This window comes from Acytostelium subglobosum (assembly GCF_000787575.1).
Source record: "Acytostelium subglobosum LB1 DNA, scaffold: scaffold10, whole genome shotgun sequence".
Taxonomy (NCBI): Eukaryota; Evosea; class Eumycetozoa; order Acytosteliales; family Acytosteliaceae; genus Acytostelium; species Acytostelium subglobosum.
Window position 1 is genome coordinate 165,443 of NW_012236523.1, and position 16,144 is coordinate 181,586.

Here is a 16,144-nt window from a genome sequence, read left to right on the forward strand (position 1 = left end):
GGTCACACTGAACTCCACCCCTTGGAAACATATTTCCAGACACTAGGTAGATGATATCGTTGTGGAAGTGGGTAGAGGGGCGGCCAGTACAACCCAGTTTACCAACTGATATGAATTGTTGAGTGTCAATGTGGAAGCAAGCAACTTGATCCATTGGGTCTCCGAGTTCTATTTGGTATCCACCAACAAGATAGATACTCCTGTCACCATCATACACTGCTGACATCCATTGGCCACCAGTGATGCCAACCATCTCAGCATCATAGCATTGGTTATCGATCAATGAGTATCGAATTTTGTTTTTGGCGCATCTCCACCTCCAAATATATAGACATTGCCTCTGGCGTACACAGTAGATGTAGTCAAAATAGTTTGTTTCTGGTCTCGTCCCACTCGCTCTCGCTGGTTGGGCACCAATCAGTTTCTTATCAAACATACAGCACTGGTAGTTCGATCACTAATATAGTCATTGTCATTGATGATGAGCCATTGATTATTCTGGACAGTGTACCTATAGTTCTTGCCCTTGCCTCCAATGTAGAGTATACCAATTTGTTCATCATACAAAATTGTGAGATAGTTATCAACCCTTGGAGGCATGGACAGCTTTGTTGATTGTTTGTTGGACAATGTGTATCGGATGAAAGCCTGTGAGGTAATAATGTAGATATTGTCCTTGCCATCGAAACAACTTGTCTTTTGATTGGTGCTGATATCTCGGAGGAGAACTTCAGATGTCAGTGTCTTCACATTGAATGAGATGAAGTCACGATGAGCCACACTCCTGTTTCCACCAACAATGTAGATGATGTCATTGTGGAAATGAATGAAAGGGTTGGACAGACCATATGGAATGTGTCCAATTAATGAGATTTGCTGAGTGTCAATATTGAAGCATTGGACAATATCTAAAAAGTTAAAGTCATGAAGGCCACCAACAAGGTAGATATGATTGTCACCATCATACACTGCTGATAAAAGTCGTCCACCAGTGATTCCAACCATCTCATGACTATAGGCTTGTTTCTCGATCAATGAGTACCGAGTGTATGTTGCTGGTGAGTCTCCACCTCCAAATATGTAGACACTTCCTCTGGCATACACAGTAGATGTAAATATTGGAGAGGATGATCTATTGTGTACTCTGTTAGTTGATTTCCATGTGAATGTGTCCAGTGAGAAAAGTGAACAATCGTCTTTGTTGAATGTGAACACATGTCGATCAAACTCCTTTGGTTTGTTTACCTTAGTTGGATCAATGAGTGTAAAGCATGATTCAATCTGTTTCTTGACATCATTCAACTTGTTGGTGTCAATCCTAACTTGACACGCTTGTAGCTTGGCCGTAGAGTCATCATCATAAGGTAACATTGATATATGTTCAACGTGATTCTTGATCATTGTCAACAATTGATCATCATCCACTCTGGATCCATCATCATCAACAATGGTTGGTGTATAGATGTTGATGAATTGTTCGATCGATGTGCATGATGTGATTGTGTTGATAATCTTTTGGTAAACATCAAGACCATCTGAGTCATTGTTGTTGTTATTATTGTTGTTGTTGTGGTCCACAGGATGAGTCAAGTTGATGATAGAATTGATGTCTTTGATCTCATTGATGATGTTGTTGATTGTTGATTTGACAAGTTCCATCTGAACATTGATTGGAGTCTTGACCTTGTGTTCCTGAGCGATCAACACCTTGATCATTTGTTCAAAGTGAGCAGTGATCTCATCATTCAATCTCTCCAATGATTGATATGTTGTTGAACATTGTTGTAATGTCTTCCATAATGTGTTCAACCTTGACTTGCACCACATTGATTGATAGTCCTTCTGTTCAATACTACTCTTAATAATACCGATATGATCTACATTATGACCTTTATGTAATCTTAACAAACAGAATGAACAACTCAATTGTTTACAATCTAAACATATAAACTCTGTCCTATGATTACTCTCCTCACACATATCATTCTTATTATCTATAGACATGTCTTCTCTATTATCTCTAACTCTATCTCAATGGTCGATAAATGAATGAATGAACTTTTATTCATCAAACACATACAGACCCTTAGTTGCTGATCAAACTTGCTCCAAAAATCTGTCTGGTCTTCAAATAGTCATTGTCGTCATTGAGTATGGTCCATCTGTCATCATGGAGTGAATATTGACAATTATTGCCCTTGCCTCCAATGTAAAGGATTCCAAACTGTCGATCATACACCATTGTCCGGAATATCTCAAACTTTGGAGATTGTGATAACTCTGTGATTTGTTTGTTGGACAGTGAGTATCGGATGAATGACTTGGAGTTGAGAATGTAGATGTTGTCTTGACCATCGAAGCAACTGGCGGAGGATTGATCGATGATATCCTTCACTATGACATCAACTGCATGAGTCTTCACATTGAATGAAATGAGGTCACGTTGAACATTCCCAGATATTGATCCGGAGACAATGTAGATGGTATCGTTGTGGAAGTGAACACAAGGGTAGGCCAGTCTAAATGGGAGTGCACCAACTGATGTGAATTGTTGAGTGTCAATGTTGAAGCGATCAATACGATTGAAATATTGGTCCTCTTGGAGTCCACCAACAAGATAGATATGCCTCTCACCACCATACAGTGCTGACATAAATAATCGACAAGTGATTCCAACTATCTCAGCATCATAACATTGGTTCTCGATCAATGAGTATCGAGTGTATGTTGTTGGTGAGTCTAATCCTCCAAATATATAGACATTACCTCGAGCATACACAACTGATGTCAATATTCCTTTGAATGATCTCTTAAATACATTGTTGATTGGTTTCCACTTGGATGTCGATAGTGAGAACAATGAATGATGATTCTCACTCAATGAAAGGATATGTCGATCAAACTCCTTTGGGATAATATGAACGTGTTGTGCATTCGTGTGATCAATGAGTGTAAAGCATGATTCAATCTGTTTCTTGATATCATTCAACTTGTTGACATCGATCCTAACCTGGCATGCTTCTAACTTGGTTGTGGAGTCATCATAAGGTACCAATGATGTGTGTTCAGAGTGATTCTTGATCATTGTCAACAGTTGATCATCATTCAGTTTGGGTCCATCTTCATCAACCATCATTGGCGAACATATGATGTTGTTCATGAACTGTTCGATAGAGGTGCATGATGTGATTGTGTTGATGATCTGTTGGTGAATATCATGTCCATCTGAGTCATTTTTGTTGTTGTTGTTGTCCACAGGATGAGTCAAGTTGATGATTGAGTTGATGTCTTTGATCTCATTGATGATGTTGTTGATTGTTGATTTGACATGTTCCATCTGAACATTGATCGGAGTCTTGGATTTGTGTTCTTGAGCAATCAACACCTTGATCAATTGTTCAAAGTGAGTGGTGATCTCATCATTCAATCTCTCCAATGATTGATATGTTGTTGAACATTGCTGCAATGTCTTCCACAATGTATTCAATCTTGACATGCACCACATTGATTGATAGTCCTTCTTCTCCAGGTTTATCTTTATATTCTCGACATGATCAACATTGTGGCCCCTGTGGACACTCACCGAACACACTGAACAACTCAACTGCTTACAATCCAAACATATGAACTCTGACCAATGTCTGTGCACCTCACACCTTGTTGTGATAGCTGCATCATCAATGTTTGACATGTCCTCTCTACTATCTCTTTACTTGTAAGTTAACTTTAAGCAATGAACGAATGTACTTTTATTCATTAAACACACCATCAGTTGCTGATCAAACATGCTCCAAAACACTCTCTAGAATTCTCATAGTCATTGTCGTCTTTGAGAATGGTCCATCTGTCATCCTGTAGTGAATATTGACAATTCTTGTCCTTGCCTCCAATGAACAGAATTCCAAACTGTCGATCATACACCATTGTCCGTAATATCTCATACTTTGGAGATTGTGATAACTTTATGATTTGTTTGTTGGACAGTGAGTATCGGATGAATGTCTTAGAGTTGAGAATGTAGATATTGTCTTGACCATCGAAACAACTGGTGGAGAATTGATCGATGATATCCTTCAATATGACATCCACTGCATGTGTCCTCACATTGAATGAAATGAGGTCCTGCAGAGCACGCCCAGTTTGCGATCCGGAGACAATGTAGATGGTATCGTTGTGGAAGTGAAGACAAGGGTAGGCCAGTCTAAATGAGAGTGCACCAAGTGATGTGAATTGTTGAGTGTCAATGTCGAAGCGATCAATAAGATTGAAATATTGTCTTCCTTGTGTTCCACCAACAAGATAGATATGATTGCCACCATCATATACGGCTGAGATAAATGATCGTCCAGTGATGCCAACCATCTCAGCATCATAACATTGGTTCTCGATCAATGAGTATCGAGTGTATGTTGTTGGTGCGTCAATTCCTCCGAATATATAGACATTACCTCGAGCATACACAACAGATGTCAATATTCCGGTAAGCGATCTCTTAAATACATTTTTTGTTGATGTCAACTTTGACGTCGATAGTGAGAACAATGAAAGATTATTGTCACGCAATGAAACTACATGTCGATCAAACACCTTTGGGATAATAAGATTGTGTTGTGCATTCGTGTGATGATCAATGAGTGTAAAGCATGATTCAATCTGTTTCTTGATATCATTCAACTTGTTGATGTCAATCATAACTTGACACGCCTGTTTTGTGGATTGATCATCATAAGGTACCAGTGATGTGTGTTCAGTGTGATTCTTGATCATTGTCAACAGTTGACCATCATTCAGCATGGGTCCAACCTCATCAACCGTCATTGGTGGACATATGTTGTTCATGAACTGTTCGATAGATGTGCATGATGTGATTGTGTTGATGATCTGTTGATGAAGATCTGCGTCATTGTTGTTATTTTGGCCGACAGGATGTGACATGTTGATGATTGAGTTGATGTCTTTGATCTCATTGATGATGTTGTTGATTGTTGATTTGACATGCTCCATCTGATCTTTGATTGGAGTCTTCACTTTGTGTTCCTGAGTGATCAACACCTTGATCAATTGTTCAAAGTGAGTGGTGATCTCATCATTCAATCTCTCCAATGATTGATATGTTGTTGAACATTGTTGCAATGTCTTCCACAATGTGTTCAATCTTGACATGCACCACATTGATTGATAGTCCTTCTGTTTCATGCTCTTCTTAATATGAACGATATGATCAAAGTTGTGTCCCTTGTGCAACTTCATCAAGCATACTGAACAACACAACAGTTTACAATCCAAACAAATGAACTCTGTTCGTTCATTATGTTCATTACATACAACAGACATGTCAGCATCTGTCATATCTATCACTTATCTCTAATCTCTCTATCACTAACTCTATCTCTGTCTTGCAAAAATTAATGAACAAGAAATGATCACTGAATTTGAAAGTTTATTCACTCACAATAAGGCTCATCTATCCCTCCAATGCAAGACACTCCAAGATATGTAATTGGATGGTGACGGTGTCGTTGTCGATGAAGCCAAGTGCTGGGTCATAGAGTTGCTTCAACTCGATCAATCCATTGCCCCACACACTCTTGTCGTAGTTGAACAACACATTGGGCGATGATGGATACTCCTTGGTCAGTGTCATATCCTTGTGATTGACAAGCGAGAAGAAGAACGTAGTGTTCCTCAAAAAGTCGAATGACTCCCTCTCCTTGACTCGTATCGCCTCAAGATAGACAGAGAATGAGTCTGAGTGCTTGGCCTCGCCTGCGGGATAGCTCCACATCCTCCAGCGCAGCCCCATGATCTCAAATGTGTTGCTGATGTGCTTCTGCGTCTTGATAAGACTGAAGTTTGAGATGGTCCAGCTGACCGAGGCACAGTTGGCATGGTCAGTACAAGGGATTCGATAGACCTCCACACCCGGGACCATTGGCGGGTCTATCTTCTTTCGCTGCATCAGTCTGAGATTGTTCGCATCGCATACTGCCAGTGGACAGTTCTTTGGCTTGGACAGGTGACGATAGGCCTCAACCAACAGATTGGTTGGGACCAACTTGGTGGGCTCGACCACCGTGCTCAGCTCCTCCCACTCCATCGTTGGGAATCTGATATAGTTGAACAACTCTGCCAAGCTGGACACTCCATCATCATCAGTAGGTGGTGGATATCCAATATCCGCTTTGATCCATGTTGCCGTTGATTTGAATATCTCCACCTCCTTCATTGGCATGTCCTCCTTTTGTAATATTCCCAACAACATGTCCCTTGTCAGCTTGGCCACTCGTTCCTCTTGCAAAAAGTATGTTGCATTAGCCACTGCCTGGTCTATAAATAAGTTGTTCAGTTCTGTACATATAATATCGGTACCCTTCATTGATTGATGGTCTGGTTAGTTCCACGTTCACTCACTCAATCACTCATTGATACATTCAACTTACATAAAGTAACTTCTCCAATATTGCATTGTCCATCGATTGGACATGAGACCTACAGAGTTGTTTGCCATCATCCAGAAGTAACTGATCGCATACAAGGTATATATTGTTGATGTTGTCCTCGTTAATGTCCAACTTTGATGTGTAGAGGAATTGGAGTATGTTGTAGAATACATCAGTTGGTATGTTGGGAATTGTAATCTCTTGTTGAGTGGACTCTCTCATTCCATTGGTCAACAGTATTCTAAAGTATTCCGAGTGTGTCTGTACAATATGTCGGTGTGCGTATATCTTGTCAAAGCTCTGCTGCGAAGATGCAGCGTCGTCTGCATCACCAGAACTATCTATAATATCCTGGATCGGCAACAGGAATGTGATATCATGTGTATCATTCTTCTCGAATGATGGCTCAAGTTGTTGTTGTTCGTTTTCATCTTGGTCACTCTTTGTTTCGGTTCCATAACTACTACTATTTGGAGTTTCCCTCGCACATTGAATATGTTCAATATCCAGTACTATAAGTATATACATGTTATGTATTAGTACAAACTCCACCATCCAATCATTCAATCATTCTGAGACATGCCTTTATCCTTGTGATCATTATTTGAACTCAATGAAGGTCCCGCCAGAACCAATATATTATTGTCCTTCGTAGACATTGGTTTGAATAATAATATATATTAATAACTTGATGTATATATTAATGATGATTATGAGGTAATATTATGTCATGTGATAAGATGGAATGAATGATGTAGTAGTGCAATCAAGGTAGTGTTGTTAACTTTGTTTGTTTGTTTGTTATTGATTGGTGATGGTGCTATTATTAATATATATTTATAAGGGTCCTTTACTTGTGATTGATTGACTGATTGATTGATGAGATGAGTACCACACGCTACACAATGTCATCCTACCTCCGCATCCCTCTCTTCTCCTTGTCCAACACACACACTCACACACACACAAGAGCGCCAAGAAGGGTCATACTTATAATCAAACACACACATCTTGAGAGTGATGAACCACAAACCACCCCTCACACACTCCAACTTGAAGGTTCACATCATCATACTTTAGCTTCAAACATGAATGAATGATCGATGATGTAGTGGTCTTGGAAGAAGAGATTGGTCGGACCTGTCTCTGATTGACTGGGTGTAGTTCAAGGTCTTCAGATGAAGACCATACTACATACATCGATGATTGTTTTTGCTGATTGGATTAGATTAGATTAGATCGCAAATCAATCAAGGTTGATGAGAGAGGTTGCTGCTGCTGTTGAACGTTGAATGCTGCTGCTTAAGCTGTTTGATGATTGACGATTGATGATGATATATTGTTATTATAGTTATGTAATAAGGTCCATCCATCAACTGGTTTATTTGGCAGCCTTCTTATCCTTCTGCTGCTTCTTGTAGACGAGCTTGGCGGTCTTCTGCTCCTCAATCAAGAAAGCACGGATGATTCTGTTTCAGTTGGTTGGTTAGTTAGTCATTCAATTATCATCGTCATCATATTAAAAATAGAACATACCTGGTACGAACACAGGTGTGGCACTTGGCACCACCGTAGGCTCTGGCGACGGTTCTCTGGCACTTGGGAGCATTCTTCAACTCGAGTGGTCTCATGGCCTTGATTCCGTTGATCTCAGTACCACACTCGTTGCAGCGTGGGATTTGACCCTTCTTTCCGACATATTGGTAGACCAACTTGCCACCTATATAGTTGTTGATGTGATGATGATGTATCCAATGTGTCAATAACATGTTATTCCGAGACCTATCGCATTCGTCGTCAATCTTTCAATCATTCAATCCAAAGATGTATTTATCGCCACATCTACTCCAATCCTGTATCTCTAATCGTGTATCCTAGAGCTGTATTTACCTGGAGTCTTAACACTGTGGATTGACAATGAATGTTATGTTAGTATCATATGTATCCAGTGGGGAGATACATCCAATCAATCTTTGAAGGGATTGAACTCTGATGATGGATTGATGACACATACACTCTGACCTTGTTGGACTCAGTGCGGTAGGAGAGTCTTCTTCTGTAAGTGAGACGTTGAACCATTTTATATGATGTTGATAGAGAGGATCAGTGGACGGGGCAAGAACAAAAAGTGTTGCTATCCAATGTCAAGAGTACTTGTTGCGTGAGATACACGCCACATCCCTGCTCACAAACACACGCGAAAAAATATCAAATAAAATTATTTTTAATGATCAAACGAGTTCCTTCTTTTTGTGGATGGAAGTTCGAGCTTGTGAACGCCTTGTGGCTTTGTGGAGTTGAATTATTGGATTGATTCCAGTGATCATCACCTTGGATGATGGCATGGTTCAAGTACAAAGATGATAAAGTATAATATTGATATGATGATGATGATTGCCATTGAGATCTTTTGAATGAGATAGAACTTGTCATCGATGATATAGTCTGAGAATAATGGTTGTATTATTCCTCCATCTCCAGTGTCTGTTGCCAATGATCGATCATGAGATAGTCCACCACCACCACCACCACCAACATTATGAGTATTGTTGATGAGTTTGGCTTGTTTACTACGCTCATGACGTACGAGATCGCATACCCTGCACTCTGCTTGGAAGACACAGTTGTTATAATGTCTTTGGAAGCTCTCTTTGAGTGGTTGCGTCTTCCATTCAAAGTAACTATTGTACAATGTCTCATTCTCTGACACTTTGATCAAATAGTCTGCTAAGTCTCTTGGTGACTTGAATTGATCAGTCCGTATAATCGAATTATGTCCAGCTGTCCACTCCTCAACATTATCCGCGCCCATATACACTGGCAATGATTGGCCCAAGTATGCATGAGGTAGTTTCTCACTATTTGATTGATTGACCAAATTGAGTGAGTGGAATGATTCCATTACCGACTGATTGATTGATTGAGTAATGACTTACGTTACATAGTCAGTTTGATTGTTATTCTCAAAGGCTAGCACGAACTTGTATTGTTTGAATAGATCCATCTTTGCTTGGAATCGTTCCTTTTCATCTAGGTTGACCAATGCATCTTCGGGTTGGTTTGGTATGCATTTGCCATAAGAGTCAATTTGTATATATTGCATCAGTTCCAGAACGTATTTCGTACGCAAATGTGCACCTCCATATCCACAGTTTGAAGCTACAAACACAGCAAACTTCTTCCTCTCTCCCAATGCTGGCACAGGATCACGATAAGCATCAATACCATTGCTCATGCCCCATCCACATACAAAGCTAACCTGTACATCTGACTTGCTTTCAAATGTCATTCTCCAATCCATACTGATCAGATTGAGTGATTGATTGAGTGGGTGTGAGTGTGTAAGTGTGTAAGTGTGTGAGTGGAATGATTCCATAAGGATTGATTGAATGAGTGAATGAACATACTGTGATAGGTATTTGTAGTCTGAATGTAATGGAAAGTAATCAGATGTCTCGTATGAGAATAACATGTACTTTTGTCCACATCGCTTTAGAGGTGGGTATTGTTGGCCTCGTCTACCAAATAGTTGAGGTTCGAATAGTACAACATCGGCAGTTGAGCTCAATTCTCTTAGGCCAGTGAACTTGCAATTGTTACGACAATGTCCTGCTTCTTCATCCTTATATCCTGCCCAAAGTATCTTTGTATTCTTTCCCCATCCTGCCCAATGGTCCTTCATCTCCCAATGTAATACAATAACTGCTTCATCATTCCTTTTGTTCATTCTAACGTTAGTAAATGATATATACTTTGATTGATTGAATGAGTAGATGTGATGTACATACCTTTCAATCATCATGTTTTGTTGGTATGTACATGGATGCTTGGTGAATAGGAAGAATGAACTGATAGTCATTGTTGCAATGTATGCAAAGAATATAGAGATGAGGAACCATTTATGGTGCTTGGAGCACAACATTGTTCATTCACATTGAACAAATAAAATATGTATGTATGTAAGTTAATATAATATCTCTGTATCTTTGACACGTGACAAGTAAACAATTTCAAAGTCATCAGAAGAAACGATGTTTTGTCAAAGGGCACCCCCTTCAAAAAGTGGAATTTAGAAATAAATTCCAAGCATTCGATTATTGATGATTTGAGGACCAAAACAACAATTATTTGTTCATCTTCACAATACGTAGATAGATAGGATAGATAGATTAGTAATAGGATGGATCAGCTACCTGCTGAATTGATTGAACAGTGGAGATTATACTTGGAGACAACATGTTGGACAAGACTCACTACAGATTGGTTGATAAGATGTATCAAATTCATATTGTCAACAGTTGACAAGTACAAATCAGTGACATCACTGACATCACATAGAGATGCAATATTGGAGAAGGTCTATCATCAACTACTATATCAAGACATATCAATCGACAACAAGTGCAAGAATAAGATAACAATATCAACACTCACTGATACAATGTATAGACAACTTATGGATCATTCAATCAAACAGAATGTACTCAGTGGGACAATGTTGATGCAGATCAATTATGTCAAGAATATATCACAACCGTTTGAAACGAGGATGGACAATGATAGGTCTGAGAATAGAACACTCAAGCTTCATTTGACAGATGGCGTTCATTCATTCTTTGCAATGGAGTATCAGTATATACCATTCATCACTCCACAGCTTGCACCCGGAACCAAAGTATTAGTACGTGATGTACCAATAAGAAGAGGTATACTACTACTAGATGAAACAAACATTCGTATACTTGGTGGCAGTGTTCAGCGTTTAGTAGACGCCGCGACAACTGCCGCCAAGTCATCAACTACGAATGGGGTGGTCCAGAGCAACAACATATCATCATCTACATCAACAACGGTCAACAACAATAACAATGTAACGAATAATACACCAGTCTTGAAACTCAATATCAACAACATCGCTCAACCAACTTCCGCGCCTGTCAAGACGACACTTCTTTCAAATCTTATTCGACAAAAGAAACAAGAAGATGGAGACAAGATCAATGGCACAAGCACATCACATACTAATGGCAACAGCAATGGCAACGGCAATGGCAATGGACATGGTAATGGACATGGTAATGGAAGGACAAAACCAGTTGACAACTTCTTTGATCAAGATGATATTTATTATGATCCAATCGATATACCTATGATGGATGAGGATGAATACAATGACAATGTTGACATTGCCAACTTTCACTTTGATCCTCAAGAGTTTGAGGATGAAGACGTATATCGCTCAACACCAATCAAACTGCCGCCGACCATCCCCAAGTTGACACTTGGCAACAACAACAACAAGTTATCCACATCATCACGTACACCAACTTCAATATCACCTCCACTGATACCAATGGACATTGTCAAGACAGAGAAGCCACAACAACAACAACAACCTCAACCCCAGTTCATGTATATAGTAGACCTACAGAAACAACTGTTAACATCATCATCGAGCAGCAACAACAACAATAATCAAACATACAAGACAAGAGCAATAGCATTGGGAGCATCAACAAGGAAATCAAACGATGATAGTGGCAATAGTGATGTGATCGTACGAATATCAGATGGCACTGGTGGTCTCTCGGTGAGATTGGCACGCGACCTAATGATCAAGCTCATGGAGATGAGTGAGGCAGAGTTCAAAAAGATGGTCGTCGACAAGAAAGCCGAGATGGGCAAGCAACTCAATCAAAGATTATTCCAAACCGAGGGTATCTTTGCGCTATCCATCCAACGGCGCAACGGCGAAACATTCGTGCTACTAGATGACATTGCCGATCTAGACGACGCCAGCTACATTAACTATATAGAGGACAAGTCGACAAAGTAAAAAGTGAGTGATTGATTGATTGATTGAATATGTCAACCTTGAATGCGGCTATTCATTCATTATTGAGCGTGCTGTTGTGGTTGTTGCTGCAGCTGTTGTTTCAAGACTAGAATGGGAGGGAATGGATCATTGGATTGCATAAGTTCGTTGATGACCATTTGTCGCACCTCATTAGGTATCACGTGCTCGTCGAGATGTACTGGATTGCCACTACTTGTCGTCAGTTTGATGCTGAGTTGAAGGATCCAGAATGCAAAGCGCTGAGCAAATGTCTTTTGCTCAGTGTAGTACGATGATGCTGTGTCACCGATGATGCCTTGACAGTACTCCAGCTGACTGATCATCGTTGGGAATGCCAAACCAGACAACAGCTGGCATTTGACCAACTGTTCCCTGCTGTTGGGCAGTATCTCTGACATCCACACACCGATCAACAATCGCTTGTGAGACCAGAGTGTCTCGTGTCCTGGATACTTTACGATGAAAGTATCAATCATCTTGAACTCTCGCAGCCAGAGATCCAGCAGTGACTGCCAATCGCATTGTCCACCATTCCTAACATCATTGTACAGTTGTCTTAATATGAGTGATCGATGATTGAATCCACAATAGTCCGATATATTCCTCATTGACCATTGATCCATCATCTTCAAATCATCCAGCAACTGATCATTGATTGATTGATTGATTGAGTGAGTGTGATTGATTGATTGAATGAGTGCGTGATACATATGAACATACATTCTTAACAGTCATCTGTTGTTGTAGACACCACCATCTATGTGTCCATGCATAGTAGTTCTTGGGATAGATCTCTGCGACGCGACGACAGACGGCCATCTCTGAGGCAATGTCCATGGCAACACCTTTGGAGTTGTGAAGTACCCATCGGCGATGACACCATGCCTCGCCACTCTTTGGATGTTTGGTGAATATAAAGTTGAGCAGCTTGATCTCGTCGATATGTGTGTTGAGACCAGCAGTGATCAGTCGCTTGCGAAGATTGAGTGCGGTCAAATTCTCGGCATTGACCATTAGTATGACCTTGGTGAGCTTGTTCAATGTGTCGAGCAATGGCCCATCATTATAGTCGCGTATCTGTTGGGCAAACTGCTCATCAGTGATATCATTACAATTGCGCAGTTTGCAGTTGTCCAACAATGTATTGAATGTCACAAAGCAGTAGTGATACAATGGAGGTACCGATCCAACTGACACGCCCAAGTTATTCTCAACCACTATGAATGATTGTGATGGTGATATCTCCATTGACTGTGATGGTGTCGATGATGAAGCAGCAGCATTCTTTGCAGTGAACTTCTCAACTGATACAATCAATCCAAGTTCATTACTGAGTATGATTGATTCGAATGAATGAATAAAAGAGTCAGTGAGTGAGATGATGTACTTGGTTCAAAGATAACACGATACATACATATTACTATGAGTATCAAATATATGTATCAGTTCATCATATATAGTATGTCCTCTTTGTATATGTTCATCCATTATCTCTATCTTTATCTCTATTTTAATACATGCAAATTGAATGAACTTGAATCAAAATCTTGATTTCTTTCCGTTTTTGTGTTGTGAGAAATTTGATGTATTGGGGGGGTTTGTCGATACTCGAGATGCTTGATTCAAGTCAGGTTGTTCATACATTCATTCTCGTTTACAACTTTGGTCGCGAATGTTTAGATACCTTTCCAATAATCATACAAGACTTGTACAACTAGCAACAACTACTACAACATCATTAGCATCATTGAGACCTATTTACTTAGGTTCAATCACATCATCATCATTATTACATTCTAGAAACTCATCAATAACAGCAACAACAGGTAGCATTTCGATCAATCAAACAAGAACATACTCAACAATGTCAGAGAGTTCTACAACAACATCGACAACATCGACTACAATGGTCGATGATACCCCAATGGTAGATGAGACCAACAACAACGGAAACAACAACAATGGAAACAATGAGATGGTATCAATCACAGAGAACTCTGCAACTATACAATATAACAGCAAGAAGGAGGTGTTTTACAACCCTGTTCAAGAATTCAACAGAGATATGTCGATTCTGATGATTCGTTTATTCATCGAACAACGCAACAAGGAGTTGGTAGAGAAGAAGAAGGAGCCCAAGAAGGTCAAGATCCTCGAGGCGCTCTCTGCCACCGGTCTGCGATCAATTCGTTACGCAAAGGAGCTTGACGGCGTCGACTATATCTTGTCCAACGATATTGAGGAGCCGGCCGTCAAGTCGATCGAGAAGAACCGTGATCTGAACAATGTTGACAAGAACCTCCTCAGACCAAACCAGGGCGATGCCACCACTGTCATGTACAACCATCGCGACCCACAGGACCAGTTTGACATCATCGACATTGACCCCTATGGATCACCTTGCAACTTCCTGGACGGTGCTGTCCAGGCCGTCTCAGAGGGTGGTCTGCTCTGTGTGACCGCCACCGACTCGGCGGTTCTCTGTGGCAACCATCCAGAGGCATGCTTCCACAAGTACTCATCAGTGCCACTCAAGGGTGACTTCTGTCATGAATTCGTAAGCATTGTTGTCTACGCGTAGAATGGAGCGATGGGCATTGCTGACACAATCAATCAAACATATAACAGGGTATTAGGATACTTCTCCACACGATTGAATCACATGCCAATCGTTATAAGCGTCACATTGTACCTATACTTTCACTCAGTGTGGACTTCTACATCAGAGTGTTTGTGAGAGTGTACACATCGCCACTGGAGTGCAAGCGTAGTTTCTCAAAGTTGGCAAACATCTTTAGCTGCGTTGGCTGTGGCAGCTACACAACTGTGCCACTGGGCATCGTGGAGGTCGAGGGTAAGAGCACCAAGTATAAGCTGCCCAACCTTGGCAAGTTCCTGGACAGCACCACATGCAAGTTCTGCACCAAGCCACTGCAAATGGCAGGTCCATTCTGGAACAAGTCTCTCCACAACAAGGACGCTTGCAAGACTGCATTGAAGTACATAGAGGATCATCCCAAGGCGTTCAACACTTGCAAGAGGATGTTTGGCGTGCTGACCTCTGCGTTTGAGGAGCTGGAAGACGTGCCCTTCTACTTCAAGAGCGATCACTTCACCTCTGTGTTGCACACCAACACTCCCTCGATCGCCATCATCAGATCGGCCATTTTGAACGGTGGATACAAGGTGTCGTCCAGCCACGTTCAATCAGTGATCAAGACCAATGCTCCATTCGATTTCATGTGGGACGTGTTCAGAACATATGCCAAGTCTCATCCACCAAAGAACACCTCACTAACATCTCCAGCTCACTTCATTCTGGCCACTGAACCAAAGTATGTCGATACCATCACTGGTCCAATGTTGTCCAACATCCTCCTAACACACCTCTCACCAATCTCAATTTAGGCATGTGATCAACTTTGATTTACATCCACAGGCAAACGGAGCAACACCAGACGTACCCAAGTATCTGCCAAACCCAACCGAGAACTGGGGACCACAGGCAAGAGCAGGAAAGCGTGGAAATGAAGGCGATGAGACAGTTGCAGAGAAGCGTATCAAGAACCAGGGAAAGTACACAAAGCAGAAGGAGCCAAAGGGTTCATGGAAGCATATCCCTTGCAAGCGAATGTTTGAGATTGTAAGTTAAATGTCTTATTATTGCTATTCCCTGGATACTAACTAACTACCAACCACAACAACAGGGAGAATGCTCCAAGGGTGCCAGCTGCAAGTATTCACACGAGAAGCCAGACACAACCACTGCCACAACCGAAACTGACAACAACACCAACACCAACAACAACAACAACTCATAATAAATGGCAGAAGAGAATACAGTTAT

General features: G+C 40.8%; 8 protein-coding genes across 8 annotated transcripts; 2 read left to right on the forward strand and 6 right to left on the reverse strand.

Annotated features, from left to right (window-relative positions):
• Positions 1-417: 417 nt before the first annotated feature.
• Positions 418-1,827, reverse strand: SAMD00019534_054740 (hypothetical protein; the record flags this gene model as incomplete). The annotated part of the gene is made up of 1 exon (XM_012898965.1): positions 418-1,827. The coding sequence occupies one exon, from the start codon at positions 1,825-1,827 to the stop codon at positions 418-420; it is 1,410 nt and encodes a 469-aa protein (XP_012754419.1).
• A 259-nt stretch (positions 1,828-2,086) lies between these two features.
• On the reverse strand, positions 2,087-2,653 carry SAMD00019534_054750 (hypothetical protein; the record flags this gene model as incomplete). Its single annotated transcript, XM_012898966.1, has 2 exons — positions 2,087-2,162; positions 2,238-2,653. The coding sequence occupies 2 exons, from the start codon at positions 2,651-2,653 to the stop codon at positions 2,087-2,089; spliced, it is 492 nt and encodes a 163-aa protein (XP_012754420.1).
• Positions 2,654-5,470: 2,817 nt separating this feature from the next.
• On the reverse strand, positions 5,471-7,099 carry SAMD00019534_054760 (hypothetical protein; the record flags this gene model as incomplete). Its single annotated transcript, XM_012898967.1, has 3 exons — positions 5,471-6,370; positions 6,441-6,952; positions 7,024-7,099. Coding segments are annotated over 3 exons (1,488 nt in total), but the record flags the coding sequence as incomplete, so codon positions are not given.
• A 722-nt stretch (positions 7,100-7,821) lies between these two features.
• On the reverse strand, positions 7,822-8,519 carry SAMD00019534_054770 (hypothetical protein; the record flags this gene model as incomplete). The annotated part of the gene is made up of 4 exons (XM_012898968.1): positions 7,822-7,909; positions 7,977-8,160; positions 8,331-8,344; positions 8,455-8,519. 4 exons carry the CDS (start codon positions 8,517-8,519, stop codon positions 7,822-7,824), a joined length of 351 nt encoding a protein of 116 aa, XP_012754422.1.
• Positions 8,520-8,766: 247 nt separating this feature from the next.
• Positions 8,767-10,362, reverse strand: SAMD00019534_054780 (hypothetical protein; the record flags this gene model as incomplete). The annotated part of the gene is made up of 4 exons (XM_012898969.1): positions 8,767-9,298; positions 9,377-9,742; positions 9,848-10,168; positions 10,229-10,362. The coding sequence occupies 4 exons, from the start codon at positions 10,360-10,362 to the stop codon at positions 8,767-8,769; spliced, it is 1,353 nt and encodes a 450-aa protein (XP_012754423.1).
• A 573-nt stretch (positions 10,363-10,935) lies between these two features.
• Positions 10,936-12,276, forward strand: SAMD00019534_054790 (hypothetical protein; the record flags this gene model as incomplete). The annotated part of the gene is made up of 2 exons (XM_012898970.1): positions 10,936-11,852; positions 11,934-12,276. 2 exons carry the CDS (start codon positions 10,936-10,938, stop codon positions 12,274-12,276), a joined length of 1,260 nt encoding a protein of 419 aa, XP_012754424.1.
• A 59-nt stretch (positions 12,277-12,335) lies between these two features.
• SAMD00019534_054800 (hypothetical protein) lies at positions 12,336-13,785 on the reverse strand (the record flags this gene model as incomplete). Its single annotated transcript, XM_012898971.1, has 3 exons — positions 12,336-12,941; positions 13,018-13,627; positions 13,712-13,785. The coding sequence occupies 3 exons, from the start codon at positions 13,783-13,785 to the stop codon at positions 12,336-12,338; spliced, it is 1,290 nt and encodes a 429-aa protein (XP_012754425.1).
• A 376-nt stretch (positions 13,786-14,161) lies between these two features.
• On the forward strand, positions 14,162-16,118 carry SAMD00019534_054810 (hypothetical protein; the record flags this gene model as incomplete). Its single annotated transcript, XM_012898972.1, has 4 exons — positions 14,162-14,854; positions 14,926-15,632; positions 15,706-15,940; positions 16,005-16,118. The coding sequence occupies 4 exons, from the start codon at positions 14,162-14,164 to the stop codon at positions 16,116-16,118; spliced, it is 1,749 nt and encodes a 582-aa protein (XP_012754426.1).
• Between the last annotated feature and the right edge of the window lie 26 nt (positions 16,119-16,144).